The sequence below is a fragment of the Anthonomus grandis genome, chromosome 1, assembly GCF_022605725.1.
Source record: "Anthonomus grandis grandis chromosome 1, icAntGran1.3, whole genome shotgun sequence".
NCBI classification, from domain to species: Eukaryota; Metazoa; Arthropoda; class Insecta; order Coleoptera; family Curculionidae; genus Anthonomus; species Anthonomus grandis.
In genome coordinates, this window is record NC_065546.1 from 38,969,002 (window position 1) to 38,992,980 (window position 23,979).

The following is a 23,979-nucleotide window of genomic DNA, read 5'->3' on the forward strand; positions in this document are numbered from 1 at the left end:
TTTATACATTTCTAGTGTAAAAAAAATATAATTTTTATAAAATAGTTATAAGAAATTGATCTTTATGTTATATCATCCCATAGCCCATAAAAAACTCCAAATCTGACATATTTCGGCCATCAAACATCAAAAATCGGAACAGATACAGGCAGGAATAGTAAGATCTGCAAGAACCTCAAATAATTTAAAATTTTATAATCTATGGCCAAAAAAATCCTCTTTAAATCCTGCTCGATAGTCCTATAGATTATGACTAGGTTTAAAGGGCAGATATTATGTTAACAAATCGCAATTTTTACTTTCTGGCATCCACCAACTTTCATAAATATATAGAAAAGAAAAATCTACAAATTTCTGATTTTTTTCACAATTATTACAGTAGTTTTCTGTATAATGCTGTGGCAATTTACAATGACCTTGTCCCGAATCCTATAAAAGAAATGTTAGTAGCGGGTTTCAAAAAAAAACTAAAGCTGCATTTTTTTAACAAAACAGTATAGCTAAATTGTCAGTAGGGATTTCCTATTTTATAATTTTTGATTTTTATGGACCAATGGGTGTATATCTGTTTATTTTTATATTAGTATTAGTGTTACCATTATAAATGTTAATGTTTTTCTTTCTGTTGTGCTATCTAAAATAATTTTGCTTACATTTTTTAAATAGGTTAAGTAGATTAGCCTTTGGCTAGACTTCGCCTATATACACTATTGAAAAGTATAAATAAAGCCATTATTTATTTATTTATTATTAATGCTCTGAAATAAAAATTTTCTTCTATAATTATCACAAAATTCCTATTACTGTGTAAAAATACAATTTAATTACGTGTTAGCTACGGGTACTTCAAAAACCAGTATTTTGTCAACCAATTAGCGGATATTCATAAAATATTATTGCAACGACGATGGGTTTTTACGTATCGTTATATGAGGAAATCATATTTTTCGTATTTTCATAGAACATTCCGGTTTGTGGTTAAGATCTTCCTAAACAGGTACTGTTTTATTTGATTATATTTTATAAAAATGTCTATATTCCATCACTCTTATCGTTCAAATAGCCTTAACCTATAAACCTGAAAACTTAAAGTCTTTATAGTAATTTATTTTCTGCATAAAAACATTCATTTTTACTTTAAAAGTTGCGTGTCTCGATAAGAGACCACAATTTCCTACAAATTGATGTTTACCATTTGCCCATATACCCGGTTCTTTTATCTAGGAAATTATAGTGATAAAATAACTATGTTGGTGGACAAAGGAAGGTTTTCTCTACCAGTATGGTCTACGAGTTTGTGTCGGTTAGCGCTTTTTTTTCTGTTTTAACGATTGATTTATGGTAATTTTATAGCCAAGTGGGGTAAGCATTCTAAGTTTTAACTCTTATATAACCAAACTAGCTGGGAAAACCTGATTGTCTGACTTAATACTATATACTTTTTTTGCAATATATCAATTTTTTTCAAATTTTTCAGTCAAAATCCACCAAATCAACTGGCCCACCACACCAAGTATACGACGCCTACGCCCAAAGTTGGGTGTTTGATTCCGAACACCCCGGTACATCCAATGGATCATCCAACCCTAACCAGTCTGGCTACAAAATTCTACAAAATGGCACCCCCAAGAACCCTCTTGGCCGGCCATCCGGAGGTCTACAAAATGGGTCGACAGTAAAAGAAGGTAAAACTACCCTTCAAACCCCTTAAACTTAAATTAATTCAAACATTTTTAGTTACCCATCTAATAGACAACCCAGTAGTCCACATAGAAGAAGCCTCTGACGATAGTACCAGCAACTCGGACCGAAAGATCTGCCATATGAGGAGCTTTAGCAGGTCAACTTCGCCCATCATCTTGTCAGCTAGCTCAAGTCAAATCAGCTTAAGCAACTATAATCCGGTAGTTAACAATCCCCCTATATATGAATATTTGGAGAAGTTAACCGAGCCTCAGATTTATAGGTCTAGGTAAGCTAGAAATGTCACACTCATTTTGCATTTCCTCTGACCATTTTTCCCTAAGGCTTAATACGGCTCTAAGTAACAAAAGTCAAGAGGAGGAGGCAAGCCAGTATCAAGCCCCTCAAACTGTGATGTTAAAACGGGTCGAGGCTGTGTCCCCTCAGGTGGTAGAGCCTGTACAGTATGCCTCACTTATGAAGGAGCTTCAAAAGGCCATAGTGAGTAAGAAGGAGCCTCCAAGCGTTACATCACCGCTGAGTAACAGTGAGAGCCAGAGCCACTCGAAGAGTAGCGACGCGGAGTTCAGTAAGGAGCTGGAGGCGGCCTTGCAGTTGATTCAGGTAGATATGGACTTCAGATGAGAGTTGTGAGGTTGATTTGTTAGTTTAAAATGATGAGATCATTATTTCTTTCCTAAGAATTTAGCCGAATTTTCTTACGGTAGTTGCGGTAAGTCATTATTAAGGCTTCAATGCAATGGTAATGAAAGCTTCTTAAGGTGTAAATATCTATTTTTCGGATATCAGAAAGGACTAGAAGGTTATATTGGTTATATAAATAAATTGTCCTGGAAGGCAATAAGCCACTTATGCCAGGAATTTGGATATGAGCTATCAAAAAATTCACATTAGAACTGGGAAATAATCAAAAATACTTTAGCAAAGTATAATAGATGATTAACAGGTAGCTTTAAGTAAAAAAACACTTTCATCCTATTGTTTTTCTTCTTCTCCTCCTTCTTAGGATTTATCTTCACCCCCTTCTTCTTTCTTTTCTTCTTTTTCTTCAACATTCACGTTTCCCAGATAGCACGAATGTGTTCTATGGAAGATCCAAAGGTTTTCTCTTTTTGGAAATATAAAGTTCGACGGACAAAATGGACATTCATTAATTTCTTTAAGAAATCCATTGGACGTCCACAGGATGATCTGTCATAAAAGTAGATCGGTATAGATCGGTATAGTGTATAGTATCCATTGAATAGTATTGCCCACTAGACGAAAAGTTTTTCAATGCAAAAAGATATTTTCAGTTTCGTGTTTGTGACCCAATATCTTCAATTTTGCGGAGGGTTGTTGGGTGGGGTCAGAAATAAAACAGAAACATGTTTACTTAAATGTCGACGTTTCGACTTTTATTAAGTCATCCTCAGGGCACTGAAATGGATTTAAGTAACCACAGACACAATTAAAATAACATTCAGGTACAATCTGTTAAAAAAAAAATTTTAATAAAAAAATATAAAATGTATTTTTTATACATTACACCTCTTACCTAAGTCTAGGTTTTTTTAGTTATAATTAAAACACATTTATAATAGGAGCGTAGAATTATTTCTAACATCAAATTAATTGTAGGTGCTATTGTGGGCAAACTAGAATCAACAATAAGCCAAGAAACAAATGTTTTTATTCTTCGGAGCGTTTATTTATTTAATTTTTATGATTCAATGTTATGTTGATAAGTTAAGGATTAGCAGATAAGGAAGATGTATGTGCCTATACGTTCAAAACCAGAAACTTAATGTTTTAATACACTGTGAGATCTAACTTTGGGACGTACACTCTCTCATAAAATTTTGTGTTTCAGTTTTATCTTTTTGGTAATAAATTAATAAAATTATAGTAACTTGCACTCAGATCATCGGTGTCTTGTTTTTGTTAATACTTTCTTTGTACTTTTTTATATTAACCATTTCTAGTATTTTTTTTTGTAATTTGATTCTCTGCCAATGATCTGAGTGCAAAAATCAAATAAAATCAAATTGGTGGTAGGATCAATTGGCTACGTAGTTCGTTGGTTTTACGCTTCTTTCGTGTTCGCTAATTCTGGTTTTTTAGTAATAAACACAAGGCAACAAATAATTTCAGGCACCACATTGCCTACAATTTGATTTTTAGGGCTCGTTTAATAATCTTAGACAATATTGAAAGAATGAACATGGGGCTTAAGTCATTAAAACCCTTTGCAATATTCGTTTTTGGTATTGGCACAATATCAAATCGTTTCCATTCAGAAGGAAATACAGAATTTACTATACAATTATTTATTAGATAACAAATATATTTTAAAATAAAAGGTCAAAAAAATATTAAAAATTTTCAGAACCAACAGCCCTAGTCTTAATTTGGGTTAAATATTTAGACGCTCCAGGCTCTGAGACAATGAGAAACTTATTTCCTTTAGATGTCGTACCACTAACTGTTTTTTCATATTATCTATGAACTTCAGTAGAAATATTATTTGGTCATAAGTTATTTACGAAAAAAGTTTTAATGTCACTTTAGGATTAAATAATTTTTTGCTTTGGAAAAAATATTAATTTTTTTTAATAGAAATAATAAAAATATTCCATTCTTAACATATTGTTCTAAAAATATTTTTTCCCCTCTACGTACATAAAAGCTTAGTAATATATTTTCTAAGTTCTTTATATTCATTGTGTGATCCCACAGTTTTATTCTTTTTAAATTCAAATTTTGCCTTGTCTCGAAGTTTTATGATGAATTTTACATTCTGCATTAAATTTATTTAGATAATAAATATTATCTAATTCAAAAATATTATGCCAGAGGATCGACTTTAAAGAATCATAAAGGCGCAAGAAATCAACATTTTTTAAATTTCGATACGTGACTGATTCCACATTCTCCTTTACAGTTCCAAAGCGGAAATTGCATAAATCAATCATCCAAATCATGATCAGATATATGGACGTCTAGTGTGTCTGACCATAAAATGCTCAAATCCTCCGTAACTATTATCTGCTCTATAAGTTTGGAGGATGTTTTAGTAATTCTCGTCGATTCATCAATAACTTGGTTTAGTCTGAAATAATCAAGCAGCTGAATGTACCACGATATCCAGCTAGATTGAATAGGTTATAATTAGTATCACCCAAAAGAATCAAATAATCTGTTTGCGGAAGCAGTTTTTTAAGAATGCCGTCAATTTCAGGAATAAACTGCCTAACAAAAAAGTCAGGTGGACGATAGGTCTCTATCCTATGGTTTAGACTTTCACCTTTTAAACGTAATTAAACTCATAGACACTCAATACAATAAATATTTTGATCATCTAATTTTTATATTACAGAGGTTTTCTATCTCATATTGTTAAGAGAACCTTTGACTGATATATATAAGGACAACGTCATTTTGTTAATATTGCCGTTACTATAAAGCGAATCTCCGATTTGTTTAAAATAATATATAAAACGTTCCTGCCATTACTATAATATCAAGAACTACTTTAAGCTGTGATAACAAAATTAATAGATCATCCAGGTGTTTACCAGCGCTACAAATATTTTGAGACATATTAGAGTTTCATTGTTTTTAACTTCTACCTATCTTTTACTTTTCTTTCTTTAACCAAGTTTATAATATTTGGATCCATTGTTTGGTAAAATCTACATAAAATCATTTAAAATGTTTTCAAAACCTACCTTAGTTCTCATCCGCATGGTAACCATATTCAATAAAATTAACAATAATCTATTATTTTACAGAAATACACAAAACACCTTTTTACATTTTTTACACTAGGCTTTTTCCGTCTTTCTACATTTTTTAAACTTTTTTTGGGCATTAAATAGAAAGTACATTTTACAATTGAATCGGTCATTTCAAAAACGACTTAAGTCTACTACACAGAATAAATGAATTTTTAATGAAAACGCATTGGGGAAATACCTAGTATACTAAGCTATTTGAAAAACACTTACCACCCACAAAAAAAATCAACCGTTTTTTTTTAAATGATATAAAAAATGACTTAGGTCATTATTGCAAGGAACAAAAACAAATACTAGAAGAAAAATATATTTTATTGCAAAATTTAAGTAAGAACATTAAAAAAAAAACATTGTAGTTCCGCATTATAAAAATAAGTTAACCAACTAATTAAACATTTGGATAAGTCTCAAGTTAGTCTAAGACTTAATTCTGAAGATTGGCAGGATGTTTTGAGTGAGAAAAACCCAAATGTTTGTGCTTCAAATTTTATTAATAAAATAACTAACCATAATAAATTATGCAGTTCTGAGAAGTATGTCAAATGCAAGCACAGAATTTTAAAACCTTGGGTAACAAGGGGCATTTTGAATTCAATAAGAAGACGGGATTATTTAAAGAAATATTTATCATTAAATCCTTTAAATATTGATTATAAAACCCAATGTATAGAATATCGAAAAATGCTTACTAAAGTGTTAAATGTTGCTAGAGCTTCTTATTTTAAAGGCCTCGTTTCCTCTCACTCAGGGGATCCTAGGTTGATCTGGCAGACTATCAAAAGATGTACAAATGAAGACTCTTCTGGTGGCAACAATAACATTAAACATATTAAAAGTAAAGCAGGCCATTCTTTTAATACTGATCCATTAATTGCTGAGGAGTTTTACAAATTCTATAGTTCTGTGGGGTCTAACTTGGCTAGCAAAATAAATAATTCTAATGACTACAGCTTTCCTAGTATAAAGGCCAACAGTAACTTCTTTTTAAATCCTATTCTGCCTAGTGATCTTATAAAAATTATTAATTCATTAAAGTATAAAACCTCTAGCACTGTTGATAATATTTCTAATAGAATAATTAAACTAAATTATAAACCTCTCTTAAAACCTTTGACTTATTTAATAAACCAAATTTTTTCATCTGGCATTTATCCTGATATTCTTAAAAAAACAATTATTATCCCCCTTTTCAAGGCTGGTAGTAGGGAAGAACCGTCTAATTATAGACCAATTGCTCTTACTAGTTTAGTTAGTAAATTAATTGAAAAATGCCTAAAATTACGACTCACATTTTATAAATAAGTATCATTTGTTATCTAATGAGCAGTATGGCTTTAGGGAAAATTGCAGTACAGAGGATGCACTTATAAAGGTAACCAACCACATTGTCTCCGGTTTAAACTCGAGTATGAAATGCTTGGCCATTTTTATTGATTTAGCCAAAGCCTTTGACACTGTGTCCCACCATATTTTGCTGAAACGTCTGGGTGATTGGATTACCATATCAATTATTAAAATCGTTTTTAGAAAATAGGCAATAGCAGGTAAAAATTAATGAAACAGTGAGTTCTGGACGTGCGGTGGAGTATGGTGTGCCTCAGAGTACTGTGCTTGGGCCTCTTTTATTTACACTGTACATCAATGGTCTTTTTTCAGTTGTCCCAAAAGATAGTGTGGTGTGTTTTGCCGATGATACATGCTTAATAATTGAAGATAGCAGTTGGGAGGGAGTCAAAAATAAAGCTGAGTCATTAATATCAAGGGTAAAAAATTGGTTTGATTTCAGTCTGCTAACTTTAAATACTGACAAAACAAAGTTTATGTGTTATGCCAAAAATAATTCTGGTCTGCCAGGTTACACTACATTAAGAATTCATAACTTTGATTGCCAAAATTACAATTTTTGCCAGTGTATCACTAAAATTGATTGTGTCAATAGTGTAAAATATTTGGGAGTATTTTTTGACAACTTACTAAAATGGAATATACAAAAAAATGTAAAATACGTAAGTTGTTGTATAAGTTTTACATATTAAGGCATTCTTTGTTAAAAAAGCCAATCTTGTCATTGTATAAAACTCTAGCGGAGTCTAGTGTACTTGGTTATGGTATAAGTGTATGGGGTGCTTCTTATAGGTATGTTCTTGACCCTCTTGTTGTTGCTCAAAAAGCATTGCTGAAAGTTTATTTATTTAAAAATAAATTGTACCCATCAACTGATTTGTTTAGTGAGGCAGGAGTTTTTCAGCTGCATCACATTTATGTAAATTCAGTTACAAGACTTCTTTGTAATAATAAAATAGCTAAAAGTAGACCAGTATTGCCTTTGGCAACTAGGTTTCAAAGTAGCAATCCTCTATCCTTTCCTAAAATAAATTTTACTTTTACTAAAAGATCGTTAATTTATACAGCTCCAAAAATTTACAATATGATGCCTCTTGATTTGAGAGATAAACCTTATGCCAGGATCAAGTATAGAATAAAAACTTGGATCATTCATATTAATATTGAGCAATTGTTTGGTTAATGTTAATTGTTGCTAGCTTGTAATCACTATACTGTTCAAATAATATTAGATTTTATTTTGTCTGAACTTGATATATCTATATATTTTGAATGGAAACACGCACAAACTTAGTAGTTAATTGTGTTTCCAATTGTATTCTTGGTTACTTTGTATTATTATTTTTTTGAAATAAACATTATTATTATTATTAAATTAAAAAAAAATTAGGGCACATAGTCAAATTCAAGGTCATTTTCAACCTCTTCTATATTATCTTCATCGGTTGGCCAACGGAGGATGTTTTCGTAGAAGCCCTTATGTTCCTCTAAAACACTGTTCTACACTTGTCGGATGTTTTCAATTTTTTTTGGGTTTATTGGCACACAGTTTCTTGAGTAGGCTTTTCTGAGAGGTGGAAAACTAATAGGTTGAGCTTTATTTCTCAACAAAGGAAAAGAATGAGTTTTTAACCCATCAATATAGTTACTGGTTAATATAACTCCCTTTCGGTTCTTCTTGTATTCATAATACATAAACGTGGATGGTGCAAATGCTTGTTTGAGAGCCTTAGGTATTCCTTTTCCAACATACTCAATAGAAATACATGTCTTCTTATAGTATTCTGGCCACCATTGAACAAAATCATAAATCTGGTTGGATTGAAGCATAAATACTCTAAAATCATTACTGGCGTTAGCAATAATACTATAATATTCATCCGGAACGTAAATACGATCGTGTTTTTTAATTTTCCTTTTAATAACTCCAGTCAAGTCCCGGTCATTAGGTAAAAAAGAGTGACCTCGGATGGGAAAATAGTGCTGAATGTTATTAAAGCGTGCCGTGTCAGTTAGGGCAGAAAAAGACCTTATAACAGTGTGATTTTTATTTAACCCTGGACAATTATTCGAAAATAAAAACAATTCCTTAACATTCTCATCCAGAAAATTATCGAAGTAGTGTAGTAAAATAGAGCAGATCTCATTTGCCCCTTTGTTGGCTATACCTTATTCATGATACACATGAAATACCGACTTGCCGCTTTTGAGATCTTTTATTCCGAAGGAATTCACCCAAAGCCGTCGTAGGTCAAATATTTCTTGAATGGGAATATTCGGGAGGGGCAAGTTTTGCATGAAATCGAATGTGATTGCTGCGACGTCATCCCGGGATTTACAAAGCTCTTGGACCTCAGATATTTTTTATGGAACTTCTTACTTCGTCGTTTGTGGACTGCTAGCTCGGCTTCAGCTGCCCTTTTTGCATGATCTCCCAAGTTGGAACTTTTAATTTTCACCATAAGTTCTTTGCATGTTATACACGTGTCGACCTGGGGCCTGCCAAAACGAAGTGAAAAGTTTTCCTTAAAATACTTAATATAAAACTTGTACTTTATACCCAGGTCGGTGAATTTCGATTTAAAAAGTAAATACATAGACTTGATGTCCAACCGTGCGTCTAGATATTCCATATGACGCCCAGAGTAGTGGGTTTGTTTCCTTGGGAAAGACATAATATGATCATGAATTTTTTGTAGGATATTTGGAGGTATGGTGTTCTTCTTGGGGTGCTTACCACGTCTATCGTGTGGTGTTACTGACTGGGATTTTCGTTTAAGTAGACGCTTTACACGGGCAATCGTAATGCCATAGATTGAACAAAAAGCTTTCTTGCAAACAACTTGTTTTTTCGAGGACAAGTCAATAAAATATTTAAATGAGTACTCACGGGGGTAATATCCTGTTCATCCTTTGTATTAAAACCGTTTAGTTTTGTTATGCAGTTACTGAAGTCGCCTTGAAGTAACGTGCGAAAATAGTGCATCTTACAGCTGAAAATAAAAAAATATTGTAAAACTTATCCTCAACAAAAGTATTTAAAAAATCAACTTACTTGCAATCGGGACCTGTAGTACGTGCGGAGACAAAACTACCTTTCCAGTTTACGTGTTGGTCCCTTTTGACCTTTGCATGTTTTATAATATTTCTTTTATACAATTCAGGATGTGGTTTCCTTTTTTTAAGCGGGTCAGGATTAACACCTTTACTAGAGCCCGACATTTTAACGTTTCTAGTTCAACAGACACTAAAATAATGGACTAGCCACGCGTGATTGAGTTTGTAAAATAAACTGTACAAAATGTAGCCAATCCCAAACACGGCATTCTATGACGAACAAAATGTCCCCCCACCAGTTTTTGTTTCATTTCTGTTCGGTGTTAAAACGACCCAAGTCGACGACTTAGGAATAGGATGTTTTTGCAGCGAACGTAGAAAATCTACTTGCGAATTATATATACGGAAGCGTCAGACTTGTGTCGTTTTAACACAGAATGTGCGTCTATGGTCGAAGAAATGTTTGGTAGTGAAATGTCAAAAAGCAAAATTATTGACTTAAGTCGTTTTTGAAATGAACGATTCAATTAGTCTTTAGTAGACTAGACTTGGTCCTCATTCTAGGATCTGATGTCGATGTAGTTTTATTTTTTAAAACAGCAGAAAGCTTCTTATTTTCAGTGGTCTTTGGTGTTTCTTGGGTACTATTAGTAGTTAATTGCAGATTTTTGGTTAATTTTAGTGTTCCTGTTTTCGTCTATAGACTTTTCTTTTAATAGGTGTTTCTTTATTTCGCTGTCGTTCCATTATTGTTTCGTTGAATTTTTTCCTGAGTGTATTTTTTTACTTGATTGTACAAGTTCCACAGAAATTATTGTCAAGATTGACAGTTGGTGTAGCGAGTACATTATTAGAGCATTTTTTTAAATAATATGTTCACCCTCATCCAGTTGTTTTCCAGTGAATCCGACGTAGTTGTTACAGAGTTTAAAACCCTTTATATAACTACTTTCTTCTGGTTGTTGGTCCCTCACGATTTTCAGATATTTTCTTAATATTTTTTTTATTTTTCTTATTGGTCAAGTCGTCCTAAATCGAAATTTTTCTACATTTTAGCTTTTCCAAATTATATTATTAAGTACATGTTTTTTTTTCTTAAATAACTTAGAAGTTTAATTTTTGTAGGTTACTATTTATCCATTCGTTTTAATCATACCGAGTGACCCAATAAGACTCCTCGGCCATATTTCGGGAACCGTTCGTCGTATGACTGGCAAAAAAAATGATCAAGAGTAAATCGGTCATGAAGAATCGCTGGAAAATATTTTCCAGTTCTAAAAATAACCACCAGAAGTAACTGCCTAACTAATTTTAAAATTGCATTTTCTTTAGATTACGCAAAATAAGTAAAAATTTATTTTTTATTTTTAAAGAGAACCAGTTTATCTTGAAAATATTTTTCATCGATTCTTCATGACCGATTAACTCAATTTTTTTTTATCCCTCATACGATAGATTATGAATCGTATAAATAGATATCATACGATATCTAGTCATGCGATGAACGGTTCCCGAGATATGGTCGACAAACAGTCTTATTGAATCACCCGGTACATCCCTTATATCTCTTTCTACTATGTTTGTTTCTAATATCTGATTTGAATTCTCACTTTTATTCTATAATTTCGCAGTGCATCTCTTAAAACGTATTTTCTTCTTCAATTTTTTTGTTTTTGTATTTAGCTCTTCCAATACACAAAACTCACTGTACTTTATAGTTGTTTCAGTTCACTTTTAGTATTTTCCAGCTCAACTCTATCAAAAGATTATTTGGATCAGGATTATAACCACACAACACAATTTATAATAGATGAAAGTCCAAATATTTCTGCACATGCACATTCCAATTACAACTATTAAATTACACTTTAAACTATCAAAAAGAGTAAAAAAACTTGGCAGTAATTATATCTAATCTTTAAGGTCACTCACTTTTAAAATATCAGTCCAATCGCTTTTTATTTTTAATTTGTTTCCTGGCTGCTCCTTTTTCATTAAGTCATGCGATTCAAAAATTCGTAAATCTTCGTACGTCCCGTATATTTAAGAAAAACGTTTCGACCGATATCTGTAAAAATAAGAGTACAATGGTTTCTCAAGAGAATCTATCCACTGGACTCACGTAAGCTAATTATACTTTTTAAAGCATATTTTGAAAGGGCACTACAGTGCCTTATCATCCCCTTTGCCCATCATCCCCAGTGCCCCTTATCATATACAAACCCAGGTTCGTCCATAAAGAATGGATGAGATGAGACGAGAAAAAAATAAATAAATAAGAAACCAATACCACAGATGTAAATAGCTCCGCACTAGCCAATACCCTCCCTACGTTGTGTTTTGTAACAGAATCACTCTCTTTTACTTACCTCGGATGCGCTTGACGAGACAAAATTAGGGAAATCTGAATAATTAGGATGGTATTAAAGAAAATGCCGTCTTGATAATACACCTACTTAGTTTATTATAATGCCGTACTCAGCCTGGAATTCACGAGGGGAAAGAACACGGCAGAGAAACCCTCGATCTCAATTCCCTAGAAATCGAATCATGCTGAGTAATAAGTTCTTCCTTCGGTTACAAAAAAAAATAAAGATAATTTATTTACTGTTCCTTTCTAATTCCTCATACATACTATTCATTTAAAACTGAAGAAAGTTGGGTTAGTTATCCAGCCATCACTAGAAGGTACTGAGTCAATATTCTAGGTATTATCACAGATAGGCGGACAAATTCGCGAAACATATATTTATTTATCTGTGGTATGATTTACGCCTGAATATTCACCCAGTCAGGGTCGAAATGTTAATTAGATTCAACAAGGCTTTAGCTTATTCTTGAAACACACAAATAATTTAAAAAAAAAACTAAATTCGAAAATATACTCAAAATTCAGTAAATAAATTATCTCAGTCGACCACTTTAAATATTAATTTTCTCTTTAGCATGAAACAATTTTAGATAAATATTTGATGCATGTAGCATCAATTATTTCCTCCTCCATATTTTATGTAAATATAAAATATTAAATTTATAAACATTATTAAAAATATATTTACACATTGTCAAAAAAAAAAACAAAAACTAATAAGTTTTAAATTTCCTAACCTGTAGAAAATCTTCAGAAAACCACTTCAACACAAATCAAATTTGATTCCCATAAATATGGGAAAAGAAAAACAAAAAAAAACAAAAATATACAAAATTAACGTTGAGTTTAATATTAAATAATTTTTTTTAAAGTAATACCACAGATGTAAATAGCTCCGTGCGGAGCTATTTACATCTGTGGTAGTACCCTCGATGGCTGGGTTTTACCAGAGAAAAACAAACCACCGAGAAGCGACAAAACCCGCATTTACCGTTGATTTTCTGGGGTCCAACTATACCGGGTGATACAAGAAAAAGGGAACACGCAACAACTTTTTTATTTTTCAAGATAAAACAATTGAAAACGTCAAAATATGCCTTTATAACCATTCTATTGACATACCAAATTTCATTTGTTTATCTTGAAAAATAAAAAAGTTATTGCGTGTTCCCTTTTTCCTGTGTCACCCGGTATAGTGCCAACTATAAAAATTACCATTTAGGATAAATAATGTAAAACAAAAAAATCTTCTAAACAAACTTTTATTTTTTGAGGAAATAATATTGGCTCATTGTATATTAAAACACAAAAATACATTGGCAATAATTAAATTAAACCCAGGTACATTTATACATTCCGCAAAATTTTTAGTTTTCGAACATTTTTATCTTTATTTGTTTTTAAGACCCTATTATTATATTTAATGGTGTAAAATATTTTCAACCTTATAAATAATTTTAAGATAAAGGTTTTTGGAAAATGTGCACAAGGGTGTTCATAATTAATAGTTTTCATTATGTTAAATAAATTGTTAGATATTCCCTGGTTTATGCACATTTTCTCAAAATTACAATTGAATATTTCCTCTAATTTAAATATATATGAAATAAACTTCAATGCTCTGTTCATAATATAGCCACAAACATACCGAAAGGCATTTTCTGTGGGAATATGGTCGGTCCTATAACTATAGTTTTGAAGTGCAATACCTGTTGCAACTTCAAATTTTTTTTCATTGAAAATTTCGGGTATATTGATGGATTTGACGTTCATCAATATACTATCCAAATCATTTTTACAATTCATTCTTTCCGAATGTAAGTAATTCTGACAGAACAGCTTTTTAAACGCTCTTTGGAATTGCAGTGGTGTTGGATTAACATTATTCCCACTTTGCTGCCTTACAGCACCAAAGAAATTTTCGATACAATCTGTATTTAACCTCCTAGTCTTGAGATACTTGTAACCCAATGTTGATAATTTTTCCCATATTTTTATCGTGCTTCTGATTGTAACCATCCAGCAATTACGAAATTTCACAGAATTTGTGATATCTTTATTGCTAGAGTTAAAAATTTTTAATTTGTTTAAAAAAAGTAACATCTCATGGAAAAATTCTATTCGGTATGGTGATCCATCATAAACATTTTTAAATTTACAGGGATCTCCCAAGGATATTGAGTTTAATAAATCAAAGAGGTTATTGAATTTCTCAATTACCTCTATGGTTCCAAATGCATCGGCAGGGAGTGCACCTACAGTTACATAAGTATTCATCCCACTTGCCACAGTATGGCTAAGAACTTGGCTAGCGAGACCTACTTTCATTTTTTCAAATGCTGAGGGACATATATGGGAATCTGTCAACTTTGGGGCACATCTATAAAACTGTTGTTTATCTGCACGATAGAAATCATTTATGAAAGTCCATGATGTTTTTTTTTCGTCAAAGTGAAATGAATGATTAAATAGATTATTTCTTGTTGCTTTGACTAGATGACATGGATCAAAAATATAAAACAAGTTTTGGTCTCCGAATTGAAATTCTGGGTTTTCATGTGTCACACCTAACAATTTAGAAAGTTCAATAAAATTTGACCCCATATCACTAGCAATACCTTCTATTTTAAGTCCAATTTTCAGTAATTTAGGAATAAGCTCCCCCATAATGGTTTTTAATTTGCAGGCTTTTAATTGTGAACCTACTAAAAAATACGCTAAAGGCTGCTTCCAGGAAGAATATAATCCTCTAGCCATAATAACTAACGCATTTTTACAAATAAATGGTTTTTCGGTTTGTTCACCAAGATCTGCAAATCCCACAATTTTATCTTGTGTAACGTTAAAAGCAATATTAGCCTTTAAAGATATTTCATCAATGCACAAAATGCAATGCTTGTCTTGCTCAAGCAGGGTGTTAAGTTTGATTTGAAGAGCTTTATATAAAACTGCATTATTAATACCAGGCTGGCAAGAAATATTTTCTGTAATTCTATGTAAACTTCTTTTTGTTGGTAGAGTAAGCAAACTACCTATGAATTTATATGCCTTGGGGCTTAAAAAATGCAATGTTAAGGCAAATTGTTTTAATTCCATAGAAAATCTATGAGATTTGCGTCTCTTGCCCTTTAGTGCCACATGAGTTTTAATAACACATGCCAAAGGTTTACTTAGAAATTTGTCACATAACTTGTTAAAATCTCTTACATCAGGATCTTCTTTTTGGCGTGCTTTAGCAGTTACAACAAACTTTCTCATTTTTTTAATTTGCAGTCGAAGTTTTCGCTTTCGGGGAGTGTTACTACTCAGCTGAGAAGAAGTCTGAGTAGAAGCTGACGGAGAAAGAAGGCCTGGTGGAGAATTCTCGGACGGTTTATCTATTTCGATAGATAGGAGGTTGCCGAGGGGCTCGCACACAATATTGTGAAGTGCTTGGGCCTGCAAATAATAAAAAAATGCTTTAACATTTTAAAACTTTACATCTTTAATATGAATAAAATCAGAAAGTAAAACTAATAGACTATATGGTAAACTAAAATTAATTTTGGAAATTCTGCTCAGGTAAAACTACCTATGTATTTGGTTTTCAAACTTTTAATGAATTATAAATAAGTGATTGTGAGGTTGGTTTTCATAGAAATGGAAACAAAGACAAAGGGTATTATTTTACCCATTTTATATGGGGTCCAGACATTTTGGTACCTAATCCTAATCCTGGTACCTGTCCCAGACAAGTTTTGTATAACCATTTTATAACAAGACCTTGTCTGGGCCTTGTTATAAACTGGTATAAAACTAATTAGGGTTTTCTGAACAATAATCCATTCTTACTGAAATCTTATTCCAACCTACTAAACTGAAAGAAGAGAGTCTTACCAGAAAAAATATCCAATAATGGGTGTTTTTCAGGCGTCTTAGTTCTGTCATAAGGAGAATTTTTTTCGGCAATACTTTGCTGGGCCAACGTTGCTGGTTTCATAATTGCAGGCTGTATTAAAATATCTAAAAAGAAGAAATATAATATATACAGAATATATTTTTATGTGCAAAATAGGGTTTCAAGCATAAAATTAATATTAGTTAGTAGGTAAAAATTATAGTTAAGTTAACCCATCAAACGCTAACCTGATAGAATTTTTATGTCCTTTTCCTTTGAGATTTTTTTTGGCGGTCCGTCCTCAAGCTGTTCACCTTCACAAGTCCTTTTTGTGGGATTAGGAAATAATGTTGGTAACACGTTAGGTAACAAACGCTTTCTTGAGGGCCCTGCACTATAAAACTTCTCATCAAAATGGTACTCACAGAGCTTATAGTTCCTGGTTAGTTGTTCTCTAGGTATTGAAAACAAGTCTGTTCTATAGCAAGCTGCCAGCCATAACTTGGCACTGAAAGTCATAGAATTACACGTTTAATTCAAAAGCTAAATTTATGTATTTTTTTTTAATTACTGCATAGATAAATACCTCTAATTACTGTAATTACGAATTTAATAAAAAATAAATAATGAATTCCTGTAATTACGAAAAACAAAAAAAGAAGCAACTTATTTTGAGTGGAAACAATTAAAAGAAAAGTTGAACTTACCGATCTTCTTCCTGCGGAAAAGCAAAGAAAGAAACACCACACCCTGTCTTTGAATGACATCCACGAAAAGCACAGGTATAAGGCATATTATAAAAGTTTTTAATAAAATAAAGAGCACAATGACAACACACACAAAAAATAAACACAGAGAAAAATTCAGGCAATATTTGACTAGACTAAAGTAGGCGTCGAATATTACCGGACTAACCGACGACTGGGAGGGACCGGCAATAAGACAGGTATACCAAATAAGCTCGCACATGCGCAAGAAAAATCGGTCCCGGCTTTGTCCCTTCTCGGTGGTTTATTTTTCTCTGGTTTTACTTTCTGCCCTTCCCTCGCCACGCGACCGAAACATCTCGGAAGGGCAACACCCAGAAATGCTAACACAAACAACCCTCGGCGCATGAATAGGGCTGTCGTTATGCAATAATAAAAATTAAAAAGATTTTCCAGACGACACGACATGCTGAAACCCAAATCCAAACGAATATAAAATACTACGCATATAATTTAAAAATAGGTGGTTTTCTTTAGCACTGAAATTCATTATTCATAAACATTTCGACTTAGATTGGATCCATATAGCAATCCAGTGTTGCATCTGGGCTCTTTAGACATCTACACCCGTTTACATATAATATTAAGCATCAATCTTACTAGCTAAAATGACAAAAATAATGAACCTATTTGTCTCTGTTTATTTTAGGATCTGGAGAGTCCCAACACGGCTGAGACTCCATCAGATCCGCCAATATCGCGCCCCCTATCGGTATGGCGCAAGAACAGCGAGCAAAGTGGCAGCGAAAAGACCCTCAGCGCAGTCGGCTCAATGGCGGAAATCGGATCACCCTTAACCGAATTGCCCCCCATCCAGGATCGACATTCACCCACCTCGAGCACCGGTAAGGGCGGCCAAAAGGTCATTGTGCGCTACCCCGACTCCCAGAGCACTTCCGGATACAGTTCTCCCTCTCACGGGCAAACTCCCGATTGGTCCACCACATCCTCAATTAACGGAAGTAGCACTGATATTGTTAGACCTGTATCTTATCACATCCATAATGCTAAATCGACGACGGTTATTTCGTTGTATACGCATCCAGAAGCGGGGCAGGCCAAAGGGAAATCGGTTACTCTAGTCAAAATTTCCGGGGAGTCGGATCCTCTCGATCATTCCAGAACTCTGGATGAGACTCCGATCCATAGTTCCACTTTGATCAATTTAAAATCACCAGTTGGGGATCGGGGTAAAAGTTTGTCGTCTGCTCAAACGACTCGTATGGAGTCGTTTAAGGAGCCTAAGCATGCCGTTGAGAGTAGCAGCTCGGGTATATGGAACGTCAAGTCACTCTTAAGGAAAAAGAAGGTGCCGAAACTGTGTCCCGAGCTAGAGGGCGCCATTATTAAATCGGAAAGTCTCGCTTATTTGTCTGAGACGGAGTTGCTAGCCCGAGCGAAGCGAAACGAGGACATGCATCGGGTAAGACTGTGATCGTGGTTTATGGGGCTGGTTTTTCGGTGGTGGATATGGCGGGCTATATGGTCTTCTTGGTTTCTACCCTGCTTTAAGCCCTTTAGTAGATTGTAGATTTCATGTAGTTTGTCTGTAGATAAGTAGTATTTATGGGAAAGGTAGCTGTGTCAGTAGGATTGAATAATAAACATGATGTCTTAATAAATTAGATACAGGGTGGCCCTCAGGAAACGCTCTCGATTGATAGTGGAAAAGTTATCATTTATTAAAAGATATTTGGTGACGAATCACGTTTTAAGTAATTTAAGGTCAGTAGCATTTCCGACTGAATCGGAAGTAGATTTTATATAAAATTTAAGAAACCTCATGTAATACTTTAGACCAAGGAATTTCAAATTCCATTTTTTTTTTGAAGTTTTAGAGGTTGTGGGCTTCAATATTTTAAAAAGGTAATACAAAAGCCAGTTTGGAAATTTGCAGATTTAAGGGAACAAGGCTTATATTTAAAGTATTTTCAAGTCAGCACTACTCTCGGGTAAGCCGGAAGTAGTTCCTAACTTCGTTATTTTAGTACAAAATGACCAATTTTATTACATTTTCTAATTCTCCGTTACTTATTAACTTAACAGACGTCTCGTCTGTTGTATACGTCGGTCTCTTTGTGAAAAATGGATGAGATTTTCTTATTATTGACTTAATTTTTTATATAAAACCAAGTGTCAAATTTTTTCGATATGCAAGAAACGCCTGGAACATTTCCAATTTTTAAATTCCTGCCATTTTATTTAGAATCCTAACATTGCTTAAATGATGGCTTAAAATGATGTAACGTCAACCCTCCATTTTCTCTTAATTTTTTCCAAGATGGCCTTATTTTAAAATCTTAATCTGCCTATAAGTCAAGAACTGCTTAATCCAAGTATTATAACATTTGATATCAAATGACTTGGAATTTCACGTAGAATTGGAACATAAGTATACACGCGTTGATCTATTTAATATAACCAAGCTAGGTTCTAGTTCCTGTACTAACCAAATGAAAATAGTGTAAAAAAATCGGAGGGTGATAGTACTCCTAAAAATAGTTTAAACAAAGTTCTTATAAGTATAGGGCGGAAAATGCATATTAAGGGAGTTAGGGACACTGAAAGGGTAAATTTTAAAAAAAACACTGTTTTGCTTTTTCACCTTGAATTTTTTACACCATTTCAATGAGACTCTGTATAAAAAAAGTTACAGTTTCCAAAATCGATCAATAAAGACCACCCTGTAAGTGTTGCATATTATATAAGCTTGTGGTTTGGATGCTTTTAAATATTATTTACTCAAAAATTTATTAACTAACCAAATCTTATTTTTTTCAGCAAATTGAAGAAAAAGTTTGCCAACAACTAGGAGTGCCACGCTTAGAATCCGAATCTAATTGTTAAGTTTTCTTAGTCAGTATTTCAAATCTACACTGTTTTTTCCTCTAACAATAATAAATTATTCAGATTACTATTTATATTATCCAGGGTAAAAGAAAAGATATTTTGAGAAAGAGTTTTTTAAAAGTCGTTGGATGGCCCTGTATATACAAATTAATTTATTACTATAGGCTGTTACCTTTTTACATATTCTATATGATATTCGAATACTCTTAAATTCGTCCATTTTTCTCGAAATAAATTATTTATACTTTTACATACCCTGTACCTCGTAGGTCAATTTATTTTTGTGTATATTTATGATTACTGTGTATATATTATATATTGTTATTCTAGTGATATAGTTTATATTACCATTGTGAATTTTATTCTATCATGTACATATTTATGATAAAATAATAGTGTCAGAGTAATGATGATTTGGAGTACCTACTTTTTTATAAAATAAACATTCCTTAATAATAAATCTTTAAAGATATGGAGTATATTTTTTATTTCTTCCTTCAAGATATCTTTCCAAAATAATTTACTAGTAAATTTTCTTGAAACTAGTCGAAATTAGTCTTAAATATAGATCGAGGAAAAAAAGCCGTATTAAGATTGCAAATATTATTTACACGATGAATTTAACTCTTTAAGAAACCAAAAGAATTAAACTGAAAAGTTGATCAACTAATTCCTGAACATAAAACCCTGCCTGAAGAATTATTCAGTTTAAAAGAAGGTAAGTTTTATTCAGTTTAAAATAATGGTAAAAGAAGGAAAATGGTCCTACACTTTTGAAACCTTAACTACCCCAACATATAAGACCTATACATGCGTTGCACAAATAAATAAGGTACGAGTCATAAATTTAAAAGGTACTCAAAAAGACGCAAAACAAATAAAGAATGATCTCAAAACTAAAGCGGAACCCAGTAACGTCGGAATTGGAGTAACTATGGGACGAGTAACAAAAAAGAGCGGTTTGATTTTAAATTGTAGCAATGAAAAAGAGATAACTAGTATACAGTCCGACATTCACTCTTAACTGGTAAAATTACAGTGTTGACAGGCCTAAAGTTTTACAACATCGAATTAAGGTAATCGGACTCAATGAAAGGGAGTACATGATTAATGATAGTAATATTACAAATAAGTTAATTGATAAAATGATCTGAATAGTAATTTGTAATAATTTACTTTAAAATATTGCTGGGAACTAATGTTTTAAATAATAGAATTATTTTGATATTCAAAGTGGAATATAGAGGGGAATCATTGCCCTATTTATAATGAATACGGATTAATTGATGTTTTAATTATTGTCAATTTGGCTATTTCAGCAAATAATGCAACCAACAAAAAGTCTATGCCAAGTGTAGTAAAGAATACAACAATAAATAATGTCAATATAATTTTAATAAATGTGTGAATCTTAATCTTATTAAATAAAAAGTACGGAATGTCTCTAAATATCGATCACGTCTCTTGGCATATAAATTAGCATCAAAAACTAAAGAAGTTAAAAAATACGCAAGGAAAAATCTTTAAATTGTAGTTAGATGCTGAATTTGCTAAAAACTCGAGCACCGTATTAATTTATTTTAAATAACAAAGGTAATATAAATGTTATTTAATTTAATATAAATGTTATTAGTGTCGTGCGGTATACCTCGGTATACGCAATACTTTTGTGTCATTCCTGAATAATGAAGAATCACCTGATTTATCGTTACACTGCCTCCTCCTTAAGCTCATTTCGTCTTGAAGTGAGTCAAAAGATGGTGGATGTCAATATCGAAAAAAGGTTCTTCTCATGCAATTGAATCTCTTTTCGAAATAACAATCAACGGTTTTCTCCAAAGAATGTTGTTGAGGAGTAACAGCACACTGGAACTTGCACGCCTATATCATTCTCGATTCGCGAGTTTGGGATTTGGTAGACGAATTTCTACTACTCGAGCGGGACACTTACCTGTGCTTTCTGGATGGGCAATTGATAAGCCAGCAGAAATAAATGAAGAAACCTATCCCAGTCTCTTTGGTGGCTAGAGACTAATTTGGTCAAAGATTAATTAATATCTATTCATGCCTTCTGCTTTTTCTGCGGCCCATATTACTCACCATACATACATAATAATACAACAGACAACTATTTTCCACCCACAAGAATTTCATTTATACCCATCACGACATGACATAAAGAATACTTGACAACTTCTTCCCAAGTTGGCTTTTTTCCTTCCTTTAGCCAGGTTAAGAATATCTGGATATTCGTCTTGGTATTTTAAAAGATCCCGATTTTGCCAAGTATTATCAATGAGGGTAGTCAACAACTGATCAAGCATCTTTCTCCTCTGCTTGCTGATAATATTTCAAGTCATCTGGACAGGATCTTCTTGACAGAGCATCTGCATTTCCATTGATTCTTCCTGCCCGCAGTTCAAAATTAAATTCGTGTAGCCTCTCTATCTTGCCACTTGCCTTTCCGGATTTTTAAATTGAAAAAGCCATTTTACAGCTGGTGGTCAGCAAGAACTTCCTCCCATAGAGGTACTTGTAGAAGAGCTCCATCACTTGTACAACAGCTAGAAACTCTCAATGAGTGACATAATAATTGCGCTCTGGCTTGGACAGCGTTTTACTAAAATATCCAATGAGTTTTTCTTCATGGCTATCCTGGATTTGGGACAAACAGCTCGTATTCCCACATTGCTAGCATCAGTATCCAGTATACATTTTCATTAAGGTAACCGAGCCTCTTCTAGATGATCGAAGGCTTCCTGACTTCAGACCATTTTCGTTCTCCTTCTATCAGCCTGGTCAATGGTTTTGCGATGTTGGAAAGCGGCGGTAAAAAAAATATTCCCAAAAAGTTACGAAGTTCATACGTGTCATCATAGTTCAATCGAGCACCCACCGTAAAAGCCGTTCTCTCCCAATCTTCACGGGCCAAGTCAGCTTGCCAGTATCCACTTTTTACGTCTAACGTGAAAAAGACCTTTGATCCAGCTAGGGTGTCCAAAATAACATCAATGCGAAGAAGAGGATAGCTGTTCTTACTAGTCACGTTATTCCGCTGCTGGTAATTTAGGTAAACTCCGGTCGAGCCACCCGTCTTCTTTACCAGTACTCCTGGTAATTAAGACCAGTGGTACCGGATTTGGTTTTGTATCCTGTATTGATTTTGTGCTGGACTACATTGACTATGACGTTCTTAACAGAATCAAAAACGTCTCGATATCTATAGATCAAATGCCTATACTGAAACTGACATTTATTTATATAAAAATATAAATACAGGTTAATCCTAAGATTTAATGCCTACTGAGCTAAATGGATATTTTTTTAAAAAATAAGGTATTGGCATAAAAACAAAAATAGATGGCCTTTGTAAGGAAAATGTACGGGAGATTAGTTGGCCTCTACTGGTTTAATGCTCCACTGGTTTTATGTTTGAATGCTTGGAGCATGGCATTTGGTTCTGTAGTGGCCAGATGTTTGGCGGCAGCTGCTGCTGGGTGCTGAGGTGCGGAGAGAGCGACAAGGCGGCTGTTGTCCTGGGTGCCCCAGGTGAATGGGCGATCCCGTCTGGCCGACGGGCTTCAGGATTTTTTTGGGGTTTCTGGGGCATCCCAGGTAGTTCGCTGTGTGCGGTCTTCCGCAGTTTGCGCATGTGGCCGGCTGGTCTCTTGGTTTTGGGCAGTCAGCGGTTGCGTGAAGTTAGCCACGCATTTAAAGGCTGCTGTATACCTGCCCTGGGCGTGCCCGTGGAGTTGGGACCTGTGGCATTGGATCCTCCTGGATTTATTTCGCTGGGCTTCCATCCAGATTTTGATGCTTCTCAGCTCCGTGACTCAGAAGATCGATTTCTCCTCTCTCGGGAGCTGAACGAGGACTAGCGGCGTGGGCTGTCTCTGTGCCTATTATAGTACCGAGCTGCGGTGTGTGGGTGGAATCCCAGCTCCTTAAGGTCCTCCAGGATGCTCTTAGCTGGCCAGTTCTCGAGCCGTCCTCGCAGGACGATGTATAATCTCCTGTCCTCTGGTAAGGAAAAAAAGTGGAATGTCACTTATTGATCATCTAGGTGGTTCTGGAGTTTTTCTGTAGTCCTCGATCGACTGTGGGTGAATTTTTACGCCGTCACGTGTGTTGACGACGCGGCCTTGGTTTAACTCTAAGGCTTTGAGGACAGTAGATACCACCTTGTATCTCTGCTTCTCTCGGATGATGATTCATGGGATCTTAGTCTTC

At 33.7% G+C, this 23,979-nt stretch overlaps 1 protein-coding gene across 4 annotated transcripts in view; it reads left to right on the plus strand.

Moving 5' to 3' along the window:
• The window catches only part of LOC126745874 (serine-rich adhesin for platelets-like), a 200,526-nt gene extending 180,305 nt beyond the window's left edge, over positions 1 to 20,221 (plus strand). For all 4 annotated transcript variants that reach the window (XM_050453908.1, XM_050453921.1, XM_050453931.1 and 1 more), the window contains exons 6-10: positions 1,478 to 1,685; positions 1,738 to 1,972; positions 2,028 to 2,307; positions 17,549 to 18,322; positions 19,681 to 20,221. In XM_050453908.1, the coding sequence (XP_050309865.1) occupies positions 1,478 to 1,685; positions 1,738 to 1,972; positions 2,028 to 2,307; positions 17,549 to 18,322; positions 19,681 to 19,746 (1,563 nt within the window). In that variant the 3' untranslated portion in view covers positions 19,747 to 20,221. The remainder of the gene's footprint in view (positions 1 to 1,477; positions 1,686 to 1,737; positions 1,973 to 2,027; positions 2,308 to 17,548; positions 18,323 to 19,680) is intronic.
• Positions 20,222 to 23,979: the final 3,758 nt, after the last annotated feature.